This window comes from Pseudochaenichthys georgianus, chromosome 16 (genome assembly GCF_902827115.2).
Source record: "Pseudochaenichthys georgianus chromosome 16, fPseGeo1.2, whole genome shotgun sequence".
NCBI classification, from domain to species: domain Eukaryota; kingdom Metazoa; phylum Chordata; class Actinopteri; order Perciformes; family Channichthyidae; genus Pseudochaenichthys; species Pseudochaenichthys georgianus.
Window position 1 is genome coordinate 18,395,928 of NC_047518.2, and position 13,237 is coordinate 18,409,164.

Consider the following 13,237-nt stretch of genomic DNA (forward strand, 5'->3'; position numbering starts at 1 on the left):
CTGCCTGTCAGTCGACTGTCAGGCCCAAGGCCGCCCAGGACAAAGATGAAGTGGAGGTAGGAGACACTCTGGTGGGCAAATCGTGGCTCCAGCATGGGCTCTACCGTCCGCCACTGGTTGGTCTTGAGGGAAAGGGTGTAGACGGATGTACTGGCTTGACTGTACTTTGTTTCCGTGGTTAGACCACCGATAACATACAAGACACTGTGGAGGGCCACATAGGATGCTTTGTACAGACGAATGGGCAGCTTGGTGAGGAACTCCCATTTCTCGCTCTTCTCATCAAAGACGAGTGCCTCCCTCGAGGTTTGCTCACTGTTCTTCCTCCCTCCGACCACCACCATGATGTCATGGTAGGAATAGCGCCTCGGTGCCACCCAGAGAGGTTTGAAATCTGTGTCCCCAATGCATTTTGAACTGACAGAAAACATCAGGCGTCTCACAGATTCTATGAGCTCGGTGCAGAGGCTAGAGGACTGGATCAGGGGGTCGTTGGCTATGAATTGGAAGAGGTATGTGGGATGGATGTGGCGAAGGCGAACCTTCTTGAAAAGGTCACTGATGGCACCACGCCTGGATAAAGGATCATGATGGATCCAAGAAACAAGTGTCTCAAAGACCTGCTCTTCCTCTGCACAAAGGCCGTCATCCTCAAGGTATCCCATGAGCTCTGGTAAGGAGAGCTCACACAGATCCTCAGATACTGACACATCTGAGAAGCTTTTCATGGCCATCTCCTTTGCTTTGTCTCTCAAACTGTTACAATTCAAGATCTCAGACAGTCTTATCATGCTCAAACAGTTGTCAGGGCTCAGTTGCTCCTGAAGGAAGCTCGAGCAAGCCTCAAAAAGGCGGCCATATTGCAACATGGATGCCGCTTGCATCAGGGGCAGCACAATATCGATGCTGATACTAATGAGTCCTGTGTAAACATAGTCAACGATACTGCTCAGGATGGTTGATGTGACGCCCTTCAATTCAATCTTGGTCTGCTGTCTCTCTTTGAAGTTGTGGCAGAACATGGCCGTGAAGTAGGGGCTGCTGGAGGCCAGGACGTTACGATGACATGGGATCTCTACATGATCTGAACTCAGAGACACATCGGTCAGGATGTTGTCCTGCCTCAGTCTGTTGAGCTGCAGGAGCAGGTTGGACGACTGCTCCTTGTCTTTGTAGTGGAAGACCTTGACTGTTGGTCGGTCCATGCTGTGGAGAAAAAACATGTTGTTATTATCAAATCAGTTGATTTTCAGGCTTTTTATGTCACATTCGTTAACACAAATTCTAATTCTAGAATGTTAGTCAAATGTTTACTCGCTAAGAAGTAATTTGAGGGCTTGCTGTTGAAAGGATGAATATCAACCATCAGATAAATAAATTGGTGCGTGACTTTAATGTTGGGTAAAATGATAATCACTGGATTCGATTTTTATTTAGGATTACATTTTAATGCAGCAATACAAATATTTCCAGAAAAAGGTCACAACTTTGAAATACATTTTAGAATTGATTATTGCCTTCAATGATTGTAATCCCCCCTAAAAGACAGGTCGTTTAACAAACACATCACCACAGAGCAAGGCTAGTGGAATTGGATTGAATACAGTCCTGCGTCATAAACCAACGTTTAGCCTGCAAATATTCATGGGAAACTCTAAATACATAGTTATGTAATGCCTTTGGGTAGATGTGCAAAATGCAGTGCTGCTGCATTCAGAAAATAGTCTTTTTGCAAATAGGGCCTACAGGTCGCCAGTCTGATTCTATTGGAGACTAATTGTCAAAGTAGATTATGGCCGTAGCCCCCCCCCCCCCAAACTATTTCTGTTGCAGGAGTGTCATTAAACATCATGTGATGCTTCTAGGAAGCCTGGAAAATGATTTTTAAATGTTTTTATTTTGGCTTTGAAACTGGATGAATGTGAATCCAGGTGTTCCCTTTGTCACACGCGTTATAAATACAATGAATGCAAAATGTAAAAATGTGCATAAATGTAGGAGTAACCATTTATAAGCAACATAATCCAAAATATCATTTTGAACAGATGATTCTACACACATAAAATGGTACCTTCAACTGTGAATTAAGTTTAAATAAACCTTTTTTTGATGTACATAACATCTATTCAGAGAAATGCCAAAATCACATAACAAAGAAAACACATTCAAGCTCCTGGCAGGTAATGAAGCCTTACATCTCTTACCTGTTCTTCTTCTCTCTTTATTGTTTTCTGAGTGTCCCACTGTGCAAGATCTCAGCAGAATATCTGATGCCTTGACATTTTCCTGTATACTTCTTCCCCTTGCTCCCGTGTTGTTGCTGTGTGTCTGTGTGATCCAAAGGGGGCTGTCTCTTTGTAGGAGCGTACTGCGTAACGGTTGTTTGTTATGATCCTTTCCACGAGGCCACTGTGTACATTCCTCCCCTACAAATAGATCCGTTCTTTGGAAACACGGTTGCAGACTCACATGTTTTCTCAGTATATGTCTGACTCCCGCACTAATACTTCTGTCTATTTATCTCAGTTTCTTTCCCCCTATCTCTATTATCATATATCTCTAAAACATGTTTAACAGGATTAACTTACTGCAGAAGAAACATAAACACAGAGGTAGCTACCACATGACTTACTGCCCATGACCATTGGCATCACAACAAAGTCCCCATGAGCGCAGTGAATATGTCTAAGAAAACATTGTTGTTGTTGATCCGTTGAGCATAAAGAAATGTACTTTAAGCAGCAGCAACAACAACAACAACAACAACAACAACAACAACAACAACAACAACAGCAGCTGCTGGTGTGTCCTTTCTTTGTACTTTTCTGGGGGGTTTTTCATACGTCCTGCAACTGCATATTTATTTTTACTTAAACACATTTTCAAGTGCAAACCATTGCCAGTTCGTTTAAGCTGGAGAATACTCAAATACTCTGGATCGTTTCATAAAGGCACATTAAAATGATACACAAACACAGTGCATTTTCAATCATCACAAAGTGTGACATGTTTTTCTTGTACTCAGACTTGTTTACAGAGTTTCAAATCAGACATAAATAGCTCCCTTATATTCAACGATCACGAGACTTTAATGTCGATTGCACAACACAAAATCAGCAGCTTAGACCATAATGACTTGTGCTTCTATGTGGACAGCTCATCATGTTGTTGTTTGAGGGCTACACTGCAGCACACACATGCAATACAACCCAGAAATTACCAAATGGCATGCATGAGGATTACATTTAAGATAACTTTGTAAGTGCACCACAATAACTCCACATGTGACACGGTAACCAGAAGTCACAAGCAGTCAAAAACAAATAGCACCATCTAGTGTCTGTTCAGTCCACAAAAGGTCAGTTTGGCAAAATCTGGTTCCTTTTCTTTTGTACTCCCTGCCAGTTTAGTGTGTGGTCAGTGGTTTGTTTAAAGCAGGGATGTCAAACTCAAGCCCAGCGGGCCAAATCCGGCCCGGGACCTCATTTTTGTGGCCCAGAAAAGCTTGCAAAGAATATAATATGAGATACAATTGGTGTAATTGTTGAATATTTGCTATGAATTATTTGCCCTAGACTTCTGCTTTCAGACTTAGTTTTTTATGAAGTTATTACCAGAACTGATAATAATCCAATACAGAGCCAATCATTTTATATAATACATTATTTAAAGGTGGGGTAGGTAAGTTTGAGAAACCGGCTCGAGATACACGTTTGGTTATATTCCATGGAATGCTCTTAACATCCCGGCGATAGCAATGAATATCTTAAAGAGCCTGTGACACGGTTTTCCACCATCATCCAAACCCTTGCCATAAAGCTGTTGACTGTCTTATTATAGGCTACATCCATTGGTTGCTGTGCCAACTTGGGCAGCACACAGGCAAACCTGAGCGCACACAGGGTGGAGAGGTGGAGTAAGGTTGAGGGATGGAGAGAGAGAGAGATTGAGCGAGGCAGAGAGCATGTGCAGCGGTCTGCTTGCGCACAGAGCAGGAGTTTGTGAGAGAGCCGGCTTGGGTCAATTTCTACGGTGGCCCTGAAGTGCAAGACACCACAGCATTTCACAAAACACTACAGCATTTCACAAAACACCACAGCATTTCACATTGGACGGAAAGGGTATTCCTTTAGGGAGAACACTTCTTGTTTGTGATTGGACAGAGCCAGCCAGAGAAGCACTGCTGTGATTGGTTGTTTTTGCTGCCAGTCAAGAAATGACGCTTCGTGATTGGTCAACACCCGACAGCGAAATATGTCCCAACCATGGTCCCACAACGTATGAGCGTAATTACGCTCCCCTTGACAATGAAACGCCACGTATGAGGTTTAGATTATTTCCCTGTCTCAATCCAAATTGAACTGTATGAAATAAAAAGGCACATTTGTCTTGTAGTAAATAAAAAGGGCGACCTGGAGCCAATCCTGCAATTTCTCCACAGGTGAAATAGTTGACATGCTGAAAACCCAACCCCTGCTGTATCGATGTATATAGAGATGTGCTACAGCAAAAGTATTCTCCGTCGGGACTTCCTGCAACAACACCACATCGTTATCGTGATTCTGATTGGCCAGAAGACATTATCGAAGATGTTCTATTGAGAAGATGATCACTACGTGACAAAAGTTTTCAAACCGTTTCTAGTCTTCGGTATTTACTGCTGTCTGTGCAATTTACTCCGCGCGAGTTGGCGGACTTTATTTTGCTTACTTTAAAATCATTTTTCATGGTGGGGCTAAGCCATTTCTTGGTATGGCTGTACCCCAGTATACCCTGGCGCCGCCACTGAACATAATAATAAAACAATTAAAATGTTGTATTCAGCCCTGATTAAAACAGCGGGCCCAAATCCTGGATGGGCGGGCCCAAATCCTGGATGGGCGGGCCCGGCCCCATGGGGCCCGCCCATGACGCCGGGTCTGACCTGCCTGTCAGCCTTCCATCTGTGCACAAACTTATCTCGTGCCCTCGTTGGTCATGTGCGCGTTCGTGTGTGTTGGAAGAGGGGCTCTGTAAGGAAGTGGCAGATTTTCTCCGGTCGTGTATTTTCAAATTCTAGCGCACTCGAGCTGGTTTCTCCAAAATTACATACCCCACCTTTAATATATATTATATATTTATATATGTATATTTATATAGTCTTAAAGTTACAACCGGTCCTTTGAGTGCAATCATAATGCTAATGTGGCCCGCGATGAAATTGAGTTTGACAGTTTAAAGGTTAGATACACACTAAACAGGCTAAATTGTAAGGTAGTAAGTTGTTCTGTTTACTTAAAATGAGGACCTCCTGTTGTATAAACCCTTCATGTGTGATATTGACATTCAAACTATCTCATCGATCTGCATATTGGAGGGCAAACAGTTAACTTGTTTGCCCAGAGGACAGCAGTGTCATTTATTTTATAGCACACACTCTCATATTCAAAGCCTTGATTGCATCCTTTAAAGTTAAGCACATTGACTGCTATCTCTGTTCCCTCACCTTGGCAGGAAAGACTCATTAATGTCTGCCTTCAGGCAACAACTTATATTAAAAGTTAAGGCACTGGCACACAGTGTGCAGCAGAGCATTTATGCAGCAGCGTTACTGTCGCTACCCGCCTGTATCTTCATATCACCAAATGATTATCTTCTCAGAAGCACATGGTCTAATAGAGCCGATACCCAGGGGATTTAGATCCCACTGATTAGTATTGTGTGTGTGTGTGTGTGTGTGTGTGTGTGTGTGTGTGTGTGTGTGTGTGTGTGTGTGTGTGTGTGTGTGTGTGTGTGTGTGTGTGTGTGTGTGTCTGTGTGTGTGTGTGTGTGTGTGTGTGTGTGTGTGTGTGTGTGTGTGTGTGTGTGTGTGTGTGTGTGTGTGTGTGTGTGTGTGTGTGTGTGTGTGTGTGTGTGTGTGTGTGTGTGTGTGTGTGTAAGGACAGACTGCTCTCCATGGTCAAATCAAAGACAATTTGAAAGCAACATGGACAGTGAGTTCACATTGAGTTTACTTCCTGTTCTGTGCTTAACTTCATTTGAATTGTTCTCTTTTATATACTCAGACTTATTTTGTCTTGGATATGGAGCTCTTTATTTATTTTTACAATTTGTCGGTATTCATTTCACTGTTCTGTGATAGGCTAAAGACAACCTAGGGAAAAGGGGAGCACCCATCCCTATATTGGTAATGATTTCCTTTCATCTCTGTTTGTTCAATTAAGGCCTTTTGTATTGCCTCATTGTGGAAGTGAATGAAGCCCTTTGCATCATTGCTACTTGCTTTTCCACCAGGGAAGAGTTAAAAGCCAGCACAATAACCTGGCTTTTCTGTTTAAATGAGGATGGTACCTGTTTCTATTACTCAATTGTAAGTTTCCTCCTGACTGCCTTTCTTCTTGGTTTGGTCTGAACTTTAGTAGTTTGTCACTTTGTCTTGTCGGTTGAGATAACTCGCCTTGGCCCCCGGGGGCACCCACTGGACTAAGTTTGCTGAGACTTTCAGTCAAAACATGCCTCGCTTCCACAGCAGAGTCAAAAAGGACTATAGCCAGCACTTGGATCTGTGAAAAATAAATAAATAATGATTCTTACAGTGCCAATAGGAATAGTTGGTTATCTGAGCTATACAAGGTCATTATTAAGCTTTATAAAGCATTGAGCCATTAATGACCCCATCGGGTCTTGTATAGCCCTTAAAGTTTTGATCCTGAAGATTCTTGTTCTTGTATTTGGCTTTTAAGGGGACCCCTGTAGTATAGTAGTGTGGTTTGATAAGAACCTTAAAGATTATAACTTGATGGCATTTCCTTATACAGCTCATCTGTTTATGAATGTTGATTTTCTTTGACAATCATTTGTACGTTGTGTGATTTGACTTTTTTGAAAAAAGGGGGGATCAGAGGGTGTGTGCCAATTACAGAGGCATCACACTACTCAGCCTCCCCGGGAAAGTTTACTCCAAGGTACTCGAAAGGAGGGTCAGGCCGATTGTCGAACCTCAGATTGAGGAGGAACAATGCGGATTTCGTCCTGGTCGTGGAACGACGGATCAGCTTTTTACTCTCGCAAGGATCCTGGAGGGGGCCTGGGAGTACGCTTATCCGGTCTACATGTGTTTTGTAGACTTGGAGAAGGCGTATGACCGGGTTCCCAGGGAGTTACTGTGGGAGGTGCTGCGGGAGTATGGGGTGAGGGGGTCTCTACTCAGGGCCATCCAATCTCTGTACTCCCAAAGCGAGAGCTGTGTCCGGGTCCTCGGCAGTAAGTCGGACCCATTTCCGGTGAGGGTTGGCCTCCGCCAGGGCTGCGCTTTGTCACCAATCCTGTTTGTAATATACATGGATCGGATTTCGAGGCGTAGTCGTGGGGGGGGGGGTCTGCAGTTCGGTGGACTAAGGATTGCACCACTGCTTTTTGCAGATGATGTGGTTCTGATGGCTTCATCGGTCTGCGACCTTCAGCACTCACTGGATCGGTTCGCAACCGAGTGTGAAGCGGCTGGGATGAGGATCAGCACCTCCAAATCTGAGGCCATGGTTCTCAGCAGGAAACCGATGGACTGTCCACTCCAAGTAGGGAATGAGTCCTTACCCCAAGTGAAGGAGTTCAAGTATCTCGGGGTCTTGTTCTCGAGTGAGGGAACAATGGAGCGTGAGATGGGCCGGAGAATCGGAGCAGCGGGAGCGGTATTGCAGTCGCTTTACCGCACCGTTGTGACGAATAGGGAGCTGAGCCAGAAGGCAAAGCTCTCTGTCTACCGGGCCATTTTCGTTCCTACCCTCACCTATGGTCATGAAGGATGGGTCATGACCGAAAGAACGAGATCGCGGATACAAGCGGCCGAGATGGGTTTCCTCCTCCGGGTGGCTGGTGTCTCCCTTAGAGATAAGGTGAGAAGTTCGGTCATCAGGGAGGGACTCGGAGTTGAGCCGCTCCTCCTTCGCGTCGAAAGAAGCCAGTTGAGGTGGTTCGGGCACCTAGTTAGGATGCCACCTGGGCGCCTCCCTAGGGAGGTGTTCCAGGCACGTCCAGCTGGGAAGAGACCAAGGGGTAGACCTAGGACCAGGTGGAGGGATTATATCTCTTCGCTGGCCTGGGAGCGCCTTGGGATCCCCCAGTCAGAGCTGGTTGATGTCGCCAGGGAAAAGAAAGTTTGGGGCTCTCTGCTGGAACTGCTACCCCCGCGACCCGACCACGGATAAGCGGGAGAAGATGGATGGATGGATGGATGGATGGTGATTTGACTTCTTACTAATGAATAGAAATAGTGCACAGACACAACATTCTGGTATCATATGGCAGCTGAAACATGTGAGGTATTGTTGATTTTGAGAAATAAAAGATGGTTAATAGAGACCCAATCTAATTGTTCTGTTTTGCTGATTCCCCTTTCAGAACAACATTATTGTATCCACTAGGTGTCAGGCCAACGTTATGCAAATTTCAAGCATTAAATTGCTTTTGACTTTTTTCCCTGTGACTTCTAAGAAGCTCTCAAGGCTAAACTCGCAGTCAGTCTGTAAACAACAGACACGTACTCTGCTAAGATGAGAATTGGTTTCCTATTTTTTAAGCTATTTTTAGGTGAGCCCAAAAATGCTATTTTCTAAAAATACACAGAAAGAAAACAAAGCTATTTATCTGCTCATCTAAACATTGCACCTCTGATGTGAAATCTGAAATGGCTATTTACTCTGACACAGTATCAATTTAAACAGTGAGAATAATGTGATAACCTCTTGAATCAGTCTGCCGTTGGGTAATACTCCCAAGTGCAAGAGATCCATGCCAGGCAACGCTGAGATACATCTGGCTTTGATGGAGAGACGTCCACACGTAAATCAACAAAGAGCGGGGGGGGAGATGGAGGTTTGAGGAGAAGCCTATACAGAGACAAAGAGATAGTGAAACGTGTAGGGTGGTTTGTGTGTGTGTGTGTGTGTGTGTGTGTGTGTGTGTGTGTGTGTGTGTGTGTGTGTGTGTGTGTGTGTGTGTGTGTGTGTGTGTGTGTGTGTGTGTGTGTGTGTGTGTGTGTGTGTGTGTGTGTGTGTGTGTGTGTGTGTGTGTGTGTGTGTGTGTGTGTGTGCGCGCGCACGTGCGTGTGTACATTCACACAGGCCCAAGCATGGATGAGGTCTTAAAGGGCTTACAGTTAGCTGCTTAAAATTCTTCTGATGTAACCAACACACGCAGGACATGTTTTTTTGAGAAAGAAAAAAGGTGCTTTGTAGAAACAAAAAGTGTAGAGGTGGAAAGGGAAAAACATTGTACCCTCCACTGTAGCTCTCCCAATGTTCCTCTCTTGATGTTATGGTGGTCATTCAGCCTGCTGTGCCACACGGAAAATACAGCCTGCCATTATGTCTACTCTAATAGAGTCACCTACACTGTGGGGGTTAGTGCTGTGGGGATGGAGATATGTGTTTGCCCTTTGAGTTTGCTATATGTTGGTACATGTGAGGGGGTGAGCATGTGTGTGTGCAGCATATATTGATATTCCACTAGCAGCAGAAGCTAAAGCCAATGTCTTTAGAGAGTCAGCCTCTCCGCAGCCAGCCAGGTGTGCCAGAGGTTCAGAAGAGAGAGACAGAGCGATGACATGTAGTAAAGGGAGCAAAGGAGCAAGACATAAATATAGTGGAAAAGAGACAGATAGCAAAAATATACAAATGCAGAGAAGATGTAGAGACAAACACAGAGAGAGGAAAGCGCTGCAAACGGTACAGAGGGAAAGGGAATATATATTGAGAGGGGATGAGGAGAAGAACACTTTTGGGAATTGAAATTGCTCAGATGTCTTTGAAGGCCTCTATGATGGTCTTTGCCCTCTGTTTTCTGGCCGTGAGGCAGACGGACAGAGAAACAAATGGACACAGAGGGAGTGGTGGATGCAGGGACAGGCAGAGGTTTCAAAACAGAGCAAATTAGGGGTATTAAGGTTCACCCAGGGTCAGTGAGTCCATGATAACACAAAAGAATAATTCATGAAAAGGCATGGTGTGCCGCTAAACCGACCCCCAATCAAAACTGCTGCAACACTTCTATAGGGGCTTGCCTCCGACTTTATATGGAAAATATCATATATCTTACCTTATGGAATGTTCTATTTAATATTGTGCTGGCCTTGTGTTTCAAACCACAGATAAAATACTATTTTAAGCCAGTCTTTCTCAAGTATACTATTTGGAAAGCTAAATAAAATGTTTTTGTAGAGCAGCACGAACAAATGGCACCCCTCACTAAAAAGAAAGTAATACGTTTCTGATGGAAAAGAAGAATCCCCTTCCTTATCATCACTGAAGCTGCTCCATTCAATGTTTAAATGTAACAGTTGATCGAATAACAATATGTAATGCGAAACATTTTAGTATCATTGTTATCATTTCCAGGCTGCTCCAGATAATGTAATGTCAACAAAAAATGTAAAACCCAATGTGGACTACTTACCTTTTGTCAAATTATTATATTATATTATATGAAAACTTACCTTTTGTCAAATTATATTATTATATGAACATAGGGAAGCACTACAGAGTTATTTCCTTAGTAGCTGGTGGAGACCAACAACAGAGCAAAATTAAGATTTCGTATTGGACTTATATTTGCCAAGAGGCCAGAGATTTACATAGATTAACCAACGTAACTTTAATCAAGTCAGAATGTTGACTTTGATTTCACAAAGGACACAAATGTGTGTTTCTGATTGAAAATCCTGAGTTTGTTTGACCCATTGGTGAACCCCAACCTCTACCATTAACTCTTACCACTTCCTTCTTTGCCGACGTCATAATTACTCTGGCCACTAGAGGTTGCTACTTAAAATGTTCAACCTCCCTGTGACACAGCTTCCCAAAAGATGGTAATGGCATCCTGAGCAGGGTCATACCACCTAAAAAATATGCTCCCTAAGATGATAACTGATTTGAAGCTTGTTGGGAAGCTGCCAGCTGAGTAGTGTGGAGATTGAGGGGCCTTGCTCAGTGCCTTGCTCAAGGGCCCCTCAGTAAGGAGAAGCATTTATTTGAATTCGAACAACATTTTCGTTCAAACATAACCCTTAAAAGTTTTCAGCTCAAGCCTACCTGTTTTGATCTGACTGTTCTTCACTCATTATGCTGAACTCTACCTCACCCCCTCTTCATGTCATCCATCTTTTCCTCTAAGTTCTTCTTGGCTTCACCAAGTTACCATTTGTGTTGCATTCACAGCTCCCTCCTCTTCTTCTCTGCCTCCCCATGTCCTCCTGGAAACCTGTTACACTGCTCTCCCCTCACTCCTCCCGCACTCCCCACTCTTTCCTCATTCACCTCCCACACATCTCTAAACAGCATCCACATTAATGGAATGCACTTTAGTAGCAGATAATGCAGCTTTCTGATAACGACGGTTCTGACCTTGTCTAAGATGGCAGTGTTTTGTCAAACCAGACCCATTCGGTGCCTGTGTATGGATTTACGTAAAAGGACCATCAAGAGCTAATCATCCAAACACTGATACAGGACTATTTGGATTCAGCATTCCAATGAATGATGCCTCCTTCTTGTGAAAGCACTCTCGAGCCCTACATTTGTTTTGGACGCATGTATCTCTTTCCTGGAATGGCTGCATGTTGTTAAAGCTAATGTGCTGGCTCGATTTCAGCATCCAAATACCATTCTTTACATCTGATAACAGCAGAACTTGTGTTTATAAGCATAGACATTTTTTCAAAGAAAGACCCTCTTAACACTGTTAGGGATTTCGTATGCTCAGTGTGAGCATCCTTGACCTCAGGAGCTGCCTCTCAAGTTACTTTTCTGTTTATTGCCCACTGTATCATTGAACCTACATTTACAGTCTTTTTCCTCCTGACCTTAACTGTGAGTTAAGACTTGAACTAAGGGAAACATAACAGGTACAGGTTTGCACAAAATGTTGAGTGGCATTTTTTGCGCTCAGCTAAATGCTCATTTTCAATAACACTCACACATTGCTTTTATTTTCACATCAACATGTTCAGTTAGCCTCGACCTTGGGACCGTGGGATAGAGGCAGGGTTCTTACACCTTTTCCAAAGTCAAATTCAAGCACTTTTCAAGCATTTTCAAGGTGCATTTTCCAGCTTTTCAAGCATCTTACAGCTGTTGTAAATTACATATTTATATAAACATACTCAAATGATTATTTCCCTACCTCACATTAAATCAGATGTTCTTTATGCTATAAACAACCAAATGTGTGTTTCATGATAGCCTTCTACACGAGGATGAAAAATTAAAGAAAAGAAAACTAAGTTTAATATTTCAAAATTAGTGATCTGTATGTAGACTGGGCCTCCCATATAACCTGGCTGAGCCGATATACAACAATCAGCCAAATAACTTTTCAATACATTATTGATTAATTGTTGAGGTACTTTTAGGTTGGTAGTGAACGCAAGTCAGAGGTACATGGTGTACTTCTACTCCACTGCAGTTCAGAGGTACATGGTGTACTTCTACTCCACTACAGTTCAGAGGTACATGGTGTACTTCTACTTCTCTACAGTTCAGAGGTACATGGTGTACTTCTACTCCTCTACAGTTCAGAGGTACATGGTGTACTTCTACTCACTACAGTTCAGAGGTACATGGTGTACTTCTATTCCACTACAGTTCAGAGGTACATGGTGTACTTCTACTCCTCTACAGTTCAGAGGTACATGGTGTACTTCTACTGCACAACAGTTCAGAGGTACATGGTGTACTTCTATTCCACTACAGTTCAGAGGTACATGGTGTACTTCTACTGCACTACAGTTCAGAGGTACATGGTGTACTTCTATTCCACTACAGTTCAGAGGTACATGGTGTACTTCTACTGCACTACATGTATTTAACACCTTTAGTTACTCTACAGATGTGGATGAATGATGTGAAATATAATCAAGTGTTAAATCAGACTTTAGTTCCACCTGGAGTAAATCCACCAGCTACCCTGCAGTCTACAAAGTACTTCAGACTAGCTGCACCTTCACCAGCTTTGAGAACACTTTCATGATCAATCATTATAAAACATATCATATATATTATTCTGAAATGGACCAATCTGCACAACGACTACTTTTACTGTCGCTACTTTCACTATATTTAGATGAGAATACTTTTCTATTTTCACTTGAGGAACAAGTGTGCAGGACTTGTACTGTAACAGAGTATTCCTACACTCTGGTACTTCTACTTTTACTAAGTACAAGATCTGAGTACTTCTACTTTTACTCAAGAACAAGATCTGAGTA

The 13,237-nt window shown here is 43.2% G+C and overlaps 1 protein-coding gene across 1 annotated transcript in view; it reads right to left on the reverse strand.

Annotated features, from left to right (window-relative positions):
- The window catches only part of LOC117460339 (kelch-like protein 38), a 4,722-nt gene extending 2,332 nt beyond the window's left edge, over nucleotides 1-2,390 (reverse strand). The window contains exons 1-2 of the mRNA XM_034101697.2: nucleotides 2,205-2,390; nucleotides 1-1,206 (exon numbers count right to left, since the gene is read on the reverse strand). The exon at nucleotides 1-1,206 is cut by the window's left edge and continues 9 nt beyond it. Of these exons, the coding sequence (XP_033957588.1) occupies nucleotides 1-1,205 (1,205 nt within the window). The 5' untranslated portion in view covers nucleotide 1,206; nucleotides 2,205-2,390. The remainder of the gene's footprint in view (nucleotides 1,207-2,204) is intronic.
- Nucleotides 2,391-13,237: the final 10,847 nt, after the last annotated feature.